The 16,844-nt window shown below is 42.3% G+C and overlaps 1 protein-coding gene across 1 annotated transcript in view; it reads right to left on the reverse strand.

Annotated features, from left to right (window-relative positions):
* The window catches only part of PKD2 (polycystin 2, transient receptor potential cation channel), a 70,388-nt gene that overhangs the window by 24,914 nt on the left and 28,630 nt on the right, over positions 1-16,844 (reverse strand). Inside the window, exons 3-4 of the mRNA XM_040237890.1 lie at positions 5,045-5,178; positions 3,114-3,364 (exon numbers count right to left, since the gene is read on the reverse strand). Coding sequence (XP_040093824.1) covers positions 3,114-3,364; positions 5,045-5,178 — 385 coding nt within the window. The remainder of the gene's footprint in view (positions 1-3,113; positions 3,365-5,044; positions 5,179-16,844) is intronic.

Consider the following 16,844-nt stretch of genomic DNA (forward strand, 5'->3'; position numbering starts at 1 on the left):
GGAAAAGGGGACGACAGAGGATGAGATGGCTGGATGGCATCACGGACTTGATGGACGTGAGTCTGAGTCAACTCCGGGAGTTGGTGATGGACAGGGAGGCCTGGCGTGCTGCAATTCATGGGGTCGCAAAGAGTCGGACACGACTGAGCGACTGAACTGAGTGACTGAACTGACACTGATAAAACACTTTCACTGATCAGAAACAGTGGCTTGAGGTACCTAGGCTTCCATACAAACAAGGTGGCTTATGCTGCATGCCTGCTTTGCTTCTGGGAGTCTGGGATTTGAGGATGTGCCAGGCAGAGCCTGCCTATGTGACCAGCACCCAGTAAAATAGGGCAGGCACCAAGTCTCTGATGAGCATCTTGAACAGACAACGTTTCCTATGAGTCGTCACAGTGTGTTACTGGAGGAAGGAAGCATGTCCCGCGCAACTCCGCTGGGAGAGGACCTTCGCAAACTGCACCTGGTTTCCTCCAGACTCTGCCCCATGTGCCTGTCCCTCTCTCTGCTTTTGCATATATCCTTTCATTGCAATAAACCTTAGCTGTGAATATATTCTGAATCCAGGGAGCTTTTCAAGCGACTCGGTAAACCTAGGGGTGGTCCCGCAGACCCCAACACAGCTGAGTCAGCTGTCCCTACAAGAACCAAGAGGCGACGAGGCCTGAACTAGAGCAGTGAGGTGGCAAGGAAAAGGGAGAACTGACACAGGGTCACAGCAGTGACTGTCAACAGGACCTGGCACTGATTTGGAGGTTGGGGCAAGTGAGAGGAGACCTCTGAAAAATGACTTGAGTCTTTTTTTGGGCAATTCAAAGATGGTGGTGCCATGTACAGGAGGGAGTTCAGATCCAACAAGAAAGTGATGAGTTCAGTTTGGGGCATTTTCAATGATGGGAGCTCCAGGTGGCATGCAGACTCATCTTCTATCACTCGAATGTTAGCAGTGATAGAACATTGCTTCTTCACTCCAGCCAGCACCAAGGGCATTTCTAGAAAAGGGAGAATTCACTGGGAACATGCCTGGCACATGTTAACATTCAGTATATTTGTTGAAGAAACAATGAATCATCAGAGGCGAGAATGGGAGCCATCTGAATACCAAAGGAGAGAGTATAAAGAAAGAAAAGATAGAGATCTGAATATAGAACCTGGAAATAAGAGAGAGGAAGGGGGTTGTAGAATTAAGAGAAACTCAATTTCACTATCACTCACCAAAGTCAAAAGAACAAGCAATCAACAAGACCGTATCCTGCAGAGGGGTTGATGAGGATTAGGCTGGTAATGGATCAGTGGATCCGCAAACAGAACAAACCCACTAGTAGCTTCCAAGAGAGATGTCAAAAGCAAAGGCTTAAGCATTAAGGTGTAAATCAATGGTAACGCAAAGGAAGAAGCAGTGAAGACTCTTCTTTCAAGAAGTATGGTGATGAAGGGAAGGCGAAATGGGAATAACTCAGATTCTGGCAGGACCAGGGATGGTCTAGAATACACACAGGAAGGACCCATTCATAGCCCACCCTGCATGGAAGATCACTAATTCATTGTTATCCAACAGGTATTTACTGAACATTTTGGATGTTCTAGGTACCGTTCAAAGCTTTGGAAATATACTGGTTGAACAAAACAGAGTCCCTGCCATTAAGAAGCCTGAATTCTGACAGGAAGCTTAGGGCAACAAGAGGCCATCAGAGTAACATAATTAATATGGAAGAAGCAATGTGGTATCACAGAAGAATCATGGGCTTTGGAGTCAAGCTGGTTAAATCCTAGCATGGTTCCATTTACTAACAGAAACGCTTTGGGTAAGTGAGCCTCTATCTTTTCATCTATAAAGTGGAACTGACACCTATTTCAAAGTTGTTCTGTGAAAAGTAGAGGAGATAATGCACGAATTCACTTTTTAAATAGCATCTGGCATGGAGTAGAGGCTGTATACATCTCTCTTATCAAGACATGAAACAAAATATGAGATAAGAAAAAATAAATAAATAAAAATATGAGATAAGGAGCCGCAGTTTAAACATGTGCTTCGGAGAAGGAAAAGGCAACCCACTCCAGTATTCTTGCCTGGAGAATCCCATGGACAGAGGAGCCTGGTAGGCTGCAGTCCATGGGGTCGCAAAGAGTCGGACATGACTGAGCGACTTCACTTTCTTTCTTTCTTATACTTTGCGAGAACTAGAAAATGGAGCATTAGAGAACAAAATCATTTTTCACAACCTGGAAAAATTGTGTTTTGAGGATTCAGTCCCTTTACTCTAAGTCTGATGTGTAATAAGTTTGTTTCTTACAGGCCGGGGCATTAAAGAGGGTGTGCACTGGATGACAGACAAAGAACCCGGTTACTGAAAAGGTGTTTGCCCTCAAGTGTGTCAACTAATATGGAGTCTGGTGTCTTAGTTCCCAACAAAGGGATCTAGATAAACTGAAAGAGTTTAATAAAGCTTAGAAGAAAATTCTAACCATAGTGATTTACCCAGGGCCCATGACCCAAGAGATCCACCTTGGGACAGCCTGAGAGCTCTTCTCACTTTTTATAATAATTCTAGAAATAATGACTGCCCTCCCTCGATACACAAGATGTTTTAAGTATGGTTATCAAAGAACACTAAAAAATCCCTGTAAATACACACAATGTAGATATGTACTCAAAATCATAAACACACATTTGAGGACAGATTTTAAACCAGAGAGAAAAACCGCCTCAAAAACTTATTATACACTTTAAATAATTGTACTCTGAACACAAATTTATTTCTAACAGCTAATAAAAAAGAATTTCTGTATCAAAAGAACTTCCTAGTAACAACCTAGTGAACCATGGCACTGGATCTATAAACATAGGATCCAGGCATCTTAAAAGAAACCTCTGAAGGCCCAGGTAGCTTTCTGCCTATGGGGATGTGGTCAATAATTAAGCCTTTTGAAAAATATATATGTGGAAGATGAAGCATGTAAAAAGTAGAGAAAACCTGAGAAGCCAAAGTTTGGCCACAGCCTTAAATATAAGCATTAAGGGCATATTCTCCTTGGTGAAGGGTCAGAAAATGATGGAATGAATGTCCATGAGAAGCCAAGGCCCAGGTCCACAAGCCACAGACACTTACGCAGTTCCATTTCTAGGACCGAATGGAGCCCGGTCTTCACTGCTGATAGAGTAGACATCATAGCACTCTTTAATCTCATCTCTCAAGTCCAGGGGGATGGAACAGGACCCATTTCTGACTCTGAGCTGCCGTATACGTGGTACCCCTAACAGGAGGTTCTCATAGTAGATGAAGCTTCGGTTGTCGGCTTCTGTTCTGTTGCTGGGCTGTGTCTTCCAGTAGAGCCCATCCAACAAGGCGCCTTCTGTGAACTGAAAGCAAAGGCAACATTTTTGAAAAGCTCCAAGCTCAGAGGCTGCCTTGTTTCTTCCTGGAATGCTTGTGTTACCCATAGTTTGACAACTCTGGGCAGAGTGACAAGGGTGGGTTTTGCTGTCAGAGGAACTGGATCTTGCTCCAATTGTGCTCCACCATTTAATTGCTAGCTGTGAGGACCTGAGCATCTGTAATATCTATCTTTTTTTTTAATTTTACTTTTTGGCCACATCACGTGGCATGTGGGATCTTAGTTCCTCAACCAGGGATCAGACTTGCGCACTCTGCAGTGGAAGTGTGGAGTCCCAACCACTGGACTACCAGGAAAGTCCCTATAATATCTATCGTTTGTGTGGTTGCTATACCTGGCACAGAGTGGGCACTTCATAAATAGTAACTCGGATTTTTACCCTAGTTCTAAAGGCGGGGGGTGGAGGGGGTGGGCAGTGGGGGATGGTGGTGCCATTTGCATAAATCTATAACCATGATCAATTTCACTTTCCCTTATTAAAACAGCATCCCACATAGTAATCATGGTTCATTATCATTGCAGAGATAAAAGACTATCGTTTTGATGACCAGTCTGCTATCTGGTGGATCTTTAATTGTCTGGAGATTTCTGCCATATTGTGAACTCTCTAGCCCCCCACCCCTTCTTCCTCTTCTCTGTTTTTAGAGTTTGGCTTTCATCACCACAGAACTGTGTATATGTGAGACTTCTTAGTTTGCCTCTAGGGATGACAAACTCACATTTGTCACACTGAGTTGTTTCTCAGTGTCATATCTTTATCAGATGGTCAACTGAGATAGAATGCTTTGCTTTCTTAAAATGGGGAAGATTTATATATGTGGATTTTGATTCCAAGAATTTTTAGGCATTATTTAGTGCACTCTGGTTCTTGTGATCCATTTCCCCTATCTTTAAAATCAACAGCTGTGACGCCAGACTTTAGGAAGAATGTTAAAAAGTATTTCCCCAGGAGGAAACAAGCATTTTCTCTCCAAATTCCCTTCCCATATTCTTAGATTCTGTATATATCTTCGAGATCAGTTTAATATTTTTCCTATGATATCACTTTTTGCTTATCCTCTAATGTTAATGTTGGAATTTGTGACAATTTGAGGAGCAGCTGGGTTGAATTTTACATTAGAGATCTTTGAAACAATGTGCCTGCCTTGTACTAGGCACATGAATCCCTGTTCTGGAGTACATAACACCATCAACAAAAGAGACAAAAAAAGAAGTGAAACAAGACAAAACAATCAAATTCTGCCCTCATGGGCCTTATATCCTGGGAGATACTCAACAGATATTTACTGCATCATGAATGACTGAATGAATGACAACCTAGGGTGAGGAAGTCTCTGTCACACTAGAGAGAAGTCCATTCTTCTTACTTCTTAGCCACATGTACGCACTCTGAATGCTAGTTTCTTCATTTACAATCTGGGACATGATTTTTGTACTTACCTTATTAGGTTACAATGGGGGTTAAATAAGGTGAGGTATGAGACAAGGCACATGCAAGGTTCTCAACAGAAGTGCTAACAACTCACCATAACTTATAGCACCTCACCCAGCGTTAAGTGCACAGCAGGATCTGTAGACACCACTGAATTGAAGTTATGAAGCCAAATGAACAATTTTCAATGATAAAGAGGTCATTTGCAAATACCTTCCAGAAGTCTTCCATTGAAGAAAGAGTTTTAAAGTTAGTTTTCTCCATTTTGGACACTGGGGTGTCCAGGAAGAGTTGTGACATGATCCGGGTGTAGTAGTACACGCTGGAGCTCATCATCCCATAGGTCACTGGAAGACAGAACAAGCCAAATGAACTGTGCAAAGGGCCCGGCACACTCACTCACACCATCCCAGTGGACACGCAGATAGCCATCCTGCCTGCCTTCCCTTCATCATTCTTCCAGGGTTCCTCCCCAGTTCTCTGGCTTATAAAAGAAATAAATTAACATTGGCTTATGTGAAACAGAATTGGCTTACTACTGAATATTAGATTAAGATCAGGCGTCTCTGATCTTGATGCTTGCGACTTCCAATGTGCCCTTCAACTTCACTTCTACCACCTCCCAGAACACTCTCCCCACCAGTGAATCTGATGCCCCCAGCAGAGGCCACCTGGAGCTTCTCATCCTCCTGCTGTGGGCCGCTGCTCACTCTCTCCACAATAGGATGGGTAGGCCATTCTCACTTTATTCTCAGATCAATTCTCCATTTTTCTCTGAGCCTCACAGCTGACCCCTACAGACCATGCCACTGGGTTCCCCTGCATTCAGTCAACAGGAGGCAGGACAGGGGATCTGGGGGCCCAGGAGTCGGGTTTCCCCCTCCGCTCTCTCCCTCACTACCTGGATGCAGTTTGGTGGGACCCTCTAACTGTGGCCACAGCTGCTGGGGTATCTCTTCTCCAGTCACACTGGCCTCACACCATGCCACTCCCTCTCCTGTCCCTTCAGGCCTGCAAGTGGGAATCCTTCCCAGCACCTCATGTCCCCTTGCTGACTCTTGCAACCTTGCCACACCTCTGTAAACAGCCCCTCTATTAAACTTTCTTTAATTACCACTTGTATCTCCCATCTCTTTCCTTCTGGGATGCTGACTAACACAGACACATCTGCCTCCCACCCACCCACCAGATCTTGTATGGCACACTCTAAACTCAAGCCACAGCTCTGCCACGCAGACTTGCCAATCTTACCAGCCCATTCTGAATGGTCTTGGAGAAAGGTGGGGAGATCATAGTCTGAGTAGGTCACAGGAGATTATTAGGATTTGAATTTGATCTGTACAGATCAGGTCTGTGACCTGTACAAGTTGCTTGTAACCTGTACAAGTAGCTTAAACTTTCTAAGCCTCAGTTTCCTTTTCTATAAGATGGAGGTAATGAGTTATTTCATGGGAGTTTTTGGTACTTAAAAAAAATTACTAAAATTTATCCAATACAATGGTTGACACTTAAGAGTCTAGTAATGGTGACTCTTCCTCCCTAACCAAACCACTACAACAAATCTATTCAAAATCTCAACACTTTAATGAGTGCTGTCTTGTGCTGAACTCTAATGACTACAGGTGGCTCAGACGGTAAAGAGCCTGTCTACAATGCAGGAGACCCGGGTTCGATCCCTGGGTCAGGAAGATCCCCTGGAGAAGGGAATGGCAATCCACCCCAGTACTATTGCCTGGAGAATCCCATGGACAGAGGAGCCTGGTAGGCTACAGTCCATGGGGTCGCAGAGTCAGACACGACAGGGACTTCACTTCACATAATACACTATAATACCTAAGCATGCCTATATACTTCAAGAAGAAGGAAATACTTCTTCTTATGTTTCTTTTGATCACAGAGGTTTTATACATCTTTTGACCACAGTTCTCAACACTCAGGAAGTGATGAATACTTAGTTGATTCTGTAACAATCTTTGGGACAGCATAAAATGCATTTTAAAACCTCATAGTAGAAGATGGTGAAGGAACAGGATGGGGAGACCACTTTCTCCCCCACAAATTCATCAAAAGAACGTTTAAACGCTGAGTAAATTCCACAAAACAACTTCTGAATGCCAGCAGAGGACATCAGGCACCCAGAAAACCAGCCCTTTGTCTTCAAAAGGAGGTAGGAAAAAATATAAAAGACAAAAAAAGAGACAAAAGAGGTAGGGAGGGAGCTCTGTCCCAGGAAGGGAGTCTTAAAAAGAGAGAAGTTTCCAAACACCAGGAAACACTCTCACTGCTGAGTCCGTGGCAAGCCTTGGAAGCACAGAGGGCAACATAACAGGGAGGAAAAATAAATAAATAATTAAGACCCACAGATTACGAGTCCAACGGTAACTCCCTCAACTCCCACAGACGCCTGCATTCACCACTAGCAAGTTGGGGCTGGGCAGGGAGGCAAGGGCTGCATTGCTTAGAATAAGGAGCTGGCCTGAATGCCCCGAGGGCAATCTGAGTGAACTAACTTGGGCTAGCAAAACAGACTGTGGGATAGCTACCATGCAAAAAGCTGTAAGACACCGCCAGGCCTGCGCACAGAACAAAGGACTGAACAGAACTAGCCAGCTGCAGACCATCCCCCTCCGGTGACAGGCAGCCAGAGCCGGAAGCGGGCAATTGCAGCCCCAGAGAGACATTATCTACCAAACCGCAAGCAGGCTTCTTTGCTAAGACTTCTTGGGGTTCTGGACAGTCAACATCCACCTGAGAAGGTGCACCGGTTGTACACCCAGAAAACCAAGCAGCAGGGATGGAGGAGGCAATAAGTCGCAGCAACCGCGTTCACCAAACACCTCATCACCTGAGCTGCTTGGACCTGCTGCTGCTGCTGCTAAGTCGCTTCAGTCGTGTCCGACTCTGTGCGACCCCATAGATGGCAGCCCACCAGATTCCCCCATCCCTGGGATTCTCCAGGCAAGAATACTGGAGTGGGTTGCCATTTCCTTCTCCAGTGCATGAAAGTGAAAAGTGAAAGTGAAGTCGATCAGTTGTGTCTGACCCTTAGCGATCCCATGGACTGCAGCCTACCAGGCTCCACCATCCATGGGATTTTCCAGGCAAGAGTACTGGAGTGGGGTGCCTGGGAAGGGCACAAAACGCAGGCCCAACCAAGTCTGCGCCTCTGAGGACTACCTGAGTGCCTGAACCTGAGCGGCTTAGACCTGGGAGGTGCATGCAGCCCAGAGCTGGCCTTGGACGGTTCCTGGTGGAGCAACCTAGAGCCTAAGCAGTGTGAGCAGGGAGGGTACACCCGCCGTGAGCAAGGGCAGGCCCAGTGTGGCTGAGACACTGCAAGCACAGGCCAGTGTTACTTGTTTGCAGCGTCCCTCCCTCCCCACAGCATGACTGAACAAGTGAGCCTAAAAACAGTGTCCACCACCGCCCCCTTTGTGTCAGGGTGGAAATCAGACACTGAAGAGACCAGCAAACAGAAGAAGCTAAAACAGAGGGAAACGCCTTGGAAGGGACAGGTGCAACAGATTAAAACCCTGTCCGTTAGTACAGACTACATAGGAAGGGGCCTATAGATCTTGAGAAATATAAGCCGGACCAAGGAACTACCCGAAAATGAACTGACCCCACAATACCCATAACAACACCAGAGAAAGTCCTAGATATATTTTTACTATTTTTATGATCATTCTTTTTTTTAATATTTTCAATTTTTAAATCATCTATTACTCCTTTAATTCTCACATTTATAACCTACTATTACTTTGCAAAAAAAACAAAAAGACCCTATTTTTTTAAAGCAAACTTCATATATATATATTCTTAATAATTTTTGTGACTTTTTTTTCGTTTCTTTTTTTTCTTCTTTTCTTTAATATTGTATTTTTGAAACTCCAAACTCTAGATTTTTAATCTTTGCTTTTTGGTATTTGTTATCAATTTTGTACCTTTAAGAACCCAATCTTCAGTACCCATTTTTACTTGGGAGCAAGATTACTGGCTTGACTGCTCTCTCCCACTTTGGACTCTCCTTTTTCTCCACCAGGTCGCCTCTGTCTCCTCCCTACCTCCTCTCTTCTCTACCCAACTCTGTGAATCTCTGTGTGTTCCAGACGGTGGAGAACACTTGGGGAACTGATTACTGGCTGGATCTGTCTCTCTCCTTTTCATTCCCCACTTTATCCTCCTGGCCACCTCTGTCTCCTTCCTCCCTCTTCTCTTCTCTGTATAACTCCGTGAACATCTCTGCGTGGTCCAGCTGTGGAGTGCACATAAAGAAATGATTACTGGCTAGCTTGCTCTCTCCTCTATTGATTCTACCTCATCTCATTCGGGTCACCTCTAACTCCCTCCTCCTCCTTCACTCCTCCATGTAACTCTGTGAACCTCTCTGGGTGTCCCTCACTGTGGAGAAACTTTTCATCTTTAACCGAGATGTTTTATCAATGGTGCTGTATAGAAGGAGAAGTCTTGAGACTACTGTAAAAATAAGACTGAAAACCAGAAGCAGGGAGCTTAAGTCCAAACCCTGCGAATACCAGAGAACTCCTGACTCCAGGGAACATTAATTGACAGGAGTTCATCAAACGCCTCCATACCTACACCAAAACCAAGCACCACCCAAGGGCCAACAAGTTCCAGATCAAGACATACCACACAAATTCTCCAGCAACACAGGAACACAGCCCTGAGATTCAATATACAGGCTGCCCAAAGTTACTCCAATACCACTGACATCTCATAATTCATTACTGGACACTTCATTGCACTCCAGAGAGAAGAAATCCAGCTCTACCCACCAGAACACCGACACAAGCTTCCCTAACCAAGAAACCTTGACAAGCCACCCATACAACTCCACCTACAGCAAGGAAACTCCACAATAAAGAGAACTCTACAAGTTGCCAGAATACAGAAAGGCCACTCGAAACTCAGCAATATAAACAAGATGAAGAGACAGAGGAATACCCAGCAGGTAAAGGAACAGGATAAATGCCCACCAAACCAAACAAGAGAGGAAGAGATAGGGAATCTACCTGATAAAGAATTCCAAATAATGATAGTGACAATGATCCAAAATCTTAAAATCAAAATGGAATCACATATAAATAGCCTGGAGACAAGGATTGAGAAGATGCAAGAAAGGTTTAACAAGGATCTGAAAGTAAAGTGAAAGTGAAGTCGCTCAGTCGTGTCCGACTCTTTGTGACCCAGTGGACTGTAGCCTTCCAGGCTCCTCTGTCCATGGGATTTTCTAGGCAAGAGTACTGGAGTGGGTTCCCATTTCCTTCTCCAGAGGATCTTCCCAATCCAGGGATCGAACTCAGGTCTCCGCATTGTAAGCAAGACACTTTACCCTCTGAGCCACCAGGGAAAAGAGTAAATATATAATGAATAATGCAATAAATGAGATCAAAAACACTCTGGAGGCAACAAATAGTGGAATAACAGAGGCAGAAGATAGGATTAATGAAGTAGAAGATAGAATGGTAGAAATAAATGAATCAGAGAGGAAAAAAGAAAAATGAATTAAAAGAAATGAAGACAATCTCAGAGACCTCCAGGACAGTGTTAAACACCCCAACATTTGAATCATAGGAGAAGACAAAAAGAAAAGACCATGAGAAAATACTTGAGGAGATAATAGTTCCCTAAAATGGGGAAGGAAATAATCACCCAAGTCCAAGAAACGCAGAGAGTCCCAAATAGGATAAACCCAAGGAGAAACACCCCAAGACACAAAGAACAAATATTAAAAGCAGCAAGAAGAAAACAACAAATAACACACAAGGAGATTCCCGTAAGGATAACAGCTGATCTTTCAATAGAAACTCTGCAGGCCAGGAGGGAATGGCAAGACATACTTAAAGTGATGAAAGAATATAACCTACAGCCCAGATTACTGTACCCAGCAAGGATCTCATTCAAATATGAAGGAGAAATTAGAAGCTTTACAGACAAGCAAAAGCTGAGAGAATTCAGTGCCACCAAACCAGCTCTCCAACAAATGCTAAAGGATATTCTCTAGACAGGAAACACAAAAAGGGTGTATAAACTCGAACCCAAAACAATAAAGTAAATAGCAATGGGATCATATTTATCAATAATTACCTTAAACTTAAATGGGTTGAATGCCCCAAAAGACAAAGACTGGCTGAATGGATATAAAAACAAGACCCCTATATATGTTGTCTACAAGAGACCCAACTCAAAACAGGGGACACATACAGACTGAAAGTGAAGGGCTGGAAAAAGATATCCCATGCAAATAGAGACCAAAAGAAAGCAGGAGTAGCAATATTCATATCAGATAAAATAGACTTTAAAACAAAGGCTGTGAAAAGAGACAAAGAAGGACACTACATAATAATCAAAGGATCAATCCAAGAAGAAGATATAACAGTTATAAATACATATGCACCCAACATAGGAGCACCACAATATGTAAGACAAATGCTAACAAGTATGAAAGGGGAAATTAACAATAACACAATAATAGTGGGAAACTTTAATACCCCACTCACACCTATGGACAGATCAACTAAACAGAAAATTAACAAGGAAACACAAACTTTAAATGATACAACAGACCAGTTAGAACTAATTGATATCTATAGGCATTTCACCCCAAAACAATGAATTTCACCTTTTTCTCAAGTGCACACGGAACCTTCTCCAGGATAGATCACATCCTGGGCCATAAACATAGCCTTCTAAATTCAAAAAAATTGAAATCATTCCAAGCATCTTTTCTGATCACAATGCAGTAAGATTAGATCTCAATTACAGGAGAAAAACTATTAAAAATTCCAACATATGGAGGCTGAACAACACACTGCTGAAAAACCAACAACTCACAGAAGAAATCAAAAAAGAAATCAAAATATGCACAGAAATGAATGAAAATGAAAACACAACAACCCAAAACCTGTGGGACACTGTAAAAGCAGTGCTAAGGGGAAAGTTCATAGCAATACAGGCATACCTCAAGAAACAAGAAAAAAGTCAAATAAATAACCTAATTCTACACCTAAAGCAACTAGAAAAGGAAGAAATGAAGAACCCCAGGGTTAGTAGAAGGAAAGAAATCTTAAAAATTAGGGCAGAAATAAATGCAAAAGAAACAAAAGAGACCATAGCAAAAACCAACAAAGCCAAAAGCTGGTTCTTTGAAAGGATAAATAAAATTGACAAACCACTAGCCAGACTCATCAAGAAACAAAGGGAGAAAAATCAAATCAATAAAATTAGAAATGAAAATGGATAGATCACAATAGACAACACAGAAATACAAAGGATCATAAGAGACTACTATCAGCAATTATATGCCAATAAAATGGACAACGTGGAAGAAATGGACAAATTCTTATAAAAGTACAACTTTCCAAAACTGAACCAGGAAGAAATAGAAAATCTTAACAGGCCCATCACAAGCATGGAAATTGAAACAGTAATCAGAAATCTTCCAGCAAATAAAAGCCCAGGTCCAGATGGCTTCACAGTTGAATTCTACCAAAAATTTAGAGAAGAGCTAACACCTATCCTACTCAAACTCTTCCAGAAAGTTGCAGAGGAAGGTAAACTTCCTACCAAAACCTGACAAAGATGCCACAAAAAAGGAAAACTACAGACCAATATCACTGATGAGCATAGATGCAAAAATCCTTAACAAAATTCTAGCAATCAGAATCTAACAACACATTAAAAAGATCATACACCATGACCAAGTGGGCTTTATCCCAGGGATACAAGGATTCTTCAATATCCACAGATCAATCAATGTAATACACTACATTAACAAATTGAAAAATAAAAGCCATTTGATTCTCAATAGATGCAAAGGAAGCCTTTGACAAAATTCAACATCCATTTATGATAAAAACTCTCCAGAAAGCAGAAATAGAAGGAACATACCTCAACATAATAAAAGCTATATATGACAAACCCACAGCAAACATTATCCTCAATGGTGAAAAACTGAAAGCATTTCCCCTAAAATCAGGAACAAGACAAGGGTGCCCGCTTTCACCACTACTATTCAACATAGTTTTAGAAGTTTTGGCCACAGCAATCAGAGCAGAAAAAGAAATAAAAAGGAATCCAAATTGGAAAAGAAGTAAAACTCTCACTGTTTGCAGATGGCACAATCCTCTACACAGAAAACCCTAAAGACTCCACCAGAAAATTACTAGCGCTAACCAATGAATATAGTAAAGTTGCAGGATATAAAATCAACACACAGAAATCCCTTGCATTCCTATACACTAATAATGAGAAAACAGAAAGAGAAATTAAGGAAACAATTCCATTCACCATTGCAATGAAAAGAATAAAATACTTAGGAATATATCTACCTAAAGAAACTAAAGACCTATATATAGAAAACTATAAAACACTGATGAAAGAAATCAAAGAGGACACTAATAGATGGAGAAATATACCATGTTCATGGATCAGAAGAATCAATATAGTGAAAATGAGTATACTACCCAAAGCAATCTATAGATTCAATGCAATCCCTATCAAGCTACCAACGGTATTTTTCACAGAGCTAGAACAAATAATTTCACAATTTGTATGGAAATACAAAAAACCTTGAATAGCCAAAGCAATCTTGAGAAAGAAGAATGGAACTGGAGGAATCAACCTGCCTGACTTCAGGCTCTACTACAAAGCCACAGTCATCAAGACAGTATAGTACTGGCACAAAGACAGAAATAAAGATCAATGGAACAAAATAGAAAGCCCAGAGATAAATCCAAGCACCTATGGACACCTTATCTTTGACAAAGGAGGCAACAATATACAATGGAGAAAAGACAATCTCTTTAACAAGTGGTGCTGGGAAAACTGGTCAACCAATGTAATAGAATGAAACTAGAACACTTTCTAACACCATACACAAAAATAAACTCAAAATGGATTAAAGATCTAAACATAAGACCAGAAACTATAAAACTCTTAGAGGAGAACATAGGCAAACATGACATAAATCACAGCAGGATTCTCTATGACCCAACTCCCAGAACATTGGAAATAAAAGCAAAAATAAACAAATGGGGCCTAATTAAACTTAAAAGCTTCTGCACAACAAAGGAAAGTATAAGCAAGGTGAAAAGACAGCCTTCATAATGGGAGAAAATAATAGCAAATGAAGCAACTGACAAACAACTAATCTCAAAAATATATAAGCAACACCTGCAGCTTAATTCCAGAAAAATAAATGACCCAATCAAAAAATGGGCCAAAGAACTAAATAGACATTTCTGCAAAGAAGACATACAGATGGCTAACAAACACATGAAAAGATGCTCAACATCATTCATTATCAGAGAAATGCAAATCAAAACCACATGAGGTACCATTTCACGCCAGGCAGAATGGCTGTGATCCAAAAGTCTACAAACAATAAATGCTGGAGAGGGTGTGGAGAAAAGGGAACCCTCTTATACTGTTGGTGGGAATGCAAACTAGTACAGCCACTATGGAGAACAGTGTGGAGATTCCTTAAAATACTGGAAATAGAACTGCCTTATGACCTAGCAATCCCACTGCTGGGCATACACACTAAGGAAACCAGAATAGAAAGAGACACGTGTACCCCAATGTTCATCACAGCACTGTTTATAATAGCCAGGACATGGATGCAACCTAGATGCCCATTAGCAGATGAATGGATAAGAAAGCTGTGGTACATATACACTATAGAGTATTACTCAGCCATTAAAAAGAATACATTTGAATCAGTTCTAATGAGGTGGATGAAACTGGAGCCAATCATACAGAGTGAAGTAAGCCAGAAAGAAAAACACCAATACAGTAGACTAACGCATATATATGGAATTTAGAAAGATGGTAATGATAATCCTGTATGTGAGACAGCAAAAGAGACACAGATGTAGAGAACAGTCTTTTGGACTCTGTGGGAGAGGGAGAGGGTGGGATGATTTGGGAGAATGGCACTGAAACATGTATAATGTCATATATGAAATGAATCGCCAGTCCAGGTTCGATGCATGATACTGGATGCTTGGGTCTGGTGCACTGGGATGACCCAGAGGGATGGTACGGGGAGGGAGGAGGGAGCGGGGTTCAGGATGGGGAACACGTGTATACCTGTGGCAGATTCATGTTGATGTATGACAAAACCAATACAATATTGTAAAGTAATTAACCTCCAATTAAAATAAATAAATTTATATTAGAAAAAAACACAACCTCCTAGTAAGTGATTTGGGGTTTAAATGATATTTAGTAAAATCTTTCCCTCACCTAGTCCCCTTTCCCACCCAAGCATACCAGAGAATTAAAGAAAGCGTGGATAATAGTAACCCAAACATGAATGAGTCTGCAAGTCTAACCCGAGCAGTCAGTGGAGCAATGAACACAGACAGCCACACTGCTCGTGTGCTGTATCAAGAAGGGTAGAGACATCTTCCAGTCCCTTCCCTTAGTCTCCCTCCATGTCATCCTATGACCCACTACTTAGGACAAGAATACTCCTCTTTCAGTGTAACGTGGCTTGCCACCTCTTAAAACCACATTGGACCGGAGTTACAGGTTTACAGGTTTTACGGGTTTTAATACACTCACATTGATGGGACAAGATGTTGTACATGAAGACGAGCAACATGTGATCTCTGTCCTCAAGAAGAGGAGCTCATGGTGTCCCCAAGGGGCACGCTGCTTACCAGTCCAGTTCACACAGGGGTGAACAAAGTACCATGTACTCTACAAAGGCCTTCAGATCCAAGTCAGATACCACACTCAAGAGGAGGTGTGGAGACTCCCCAAAGTCAACTAAACAATTATTAAACTGACTTTTTTTCCGTTAACTTGAAATCACAATTTGCTTTGGATTGGCTGGTTAATGTGGAGCATGCTTAAATTTTTTACCTGTGGGTTTTTGGTTGTTGAAAAAGAATTATGACAAACTATTTAAATGCTTTTATTTATAAATATCATATATATATATATATATACACACACACACACACACACATATATATACTGCTGCTGCTGCTGCTAAGTCGCTTCAGTCATGTCCGACTCTGTGTGACCCCATAGACGGCAGCCCACCAGGCTCCCCCGTCCCCGGGATTCTCCAGGCAAGAATACTGGAGTGGGTTGCCATTTCCTTCTCCAGTGCATGAAAGTGAAAAGTGAAAGGGAAGTCGCTCAGTCGTGTCCGACTCTATGCGACCCCATGGACCGCAGCCTACCAGGCTCCTCCATCCATGGGATTTTCCAGGCAAGAGTACTGGAGTGGGGTGCCAATATACACATAAATGGATATGTATATATTTTAGCCACTGATTTTTAAATGTATCTCCTTTATTGGCCTCTATTTTTAATAGACTGCTTTTGAAATTCTCAGGACCTTATGGAATCTAAGAGCTTCACTAAAGGGAAGTGACACAGCCTCTTGGCTACACAGCGCCACCTGCTGGACATCCAGAGGCACAAGGCCACCTAGCATTGAAGGGGATGATGATTCTAACACATTCAATCAGCAAACAGGAACTCAGCCCCTCCTTTGTGCCAGGCAGTGGGCTGGTCCAAGGGATATCTTCAAGTGACAGCTCCACACACTCCAGGGGTCAGCTGCACCATAAGTCTACCTCAGTTCAGTTCAGTTCAGTCGCTCAGTCATGTCTGACTCTTGGCGACCCCATGAATCACAGCACGCCAGGCCTCCCTGTCCATCACCAACAACGGAAGTTTATTCAAACTCATGTCCATCAAGTCGGTGATGCTGTCCAGCCATCTCATCCTCTGTCATCCCCTTCTCCTCCTGCCCACAATCCCTCCCAGCATCAGTGTCTTTTCCAATGAGTCAACTCTTTGCATGAGGTGGCCAAAATATTGGAGTTTCAGCTTTAGCATCAGTCCTTCCAATGAACACCCAGGACTGACCTCCTTTAGGATGGAGTGGTTGGATTTCCTTGCAGTCCAAGGGACTCTCAAGAGTCTTCTCCAACACCACAGTTCAAAAGCATCAATTTTTTGGCACTCA

This window comes from Oryx dammah, unplaced genomic scaffold (assembly GCF_014754425.2).
Source record: "Oryx dammah isolate SB20612 unplaced genomic scaffold, SCBI_Odam_1.1 HiC_scaffold_3, whole genome shotgun sequence".
In the NCBI taxonomy this organism is placed as follows: domain Eukaryota; kingdom Metazoa; phylum Chordata; class Mammalia; order Artiodactyla; family Bovidae; genus Oryx; species Oryx dammah.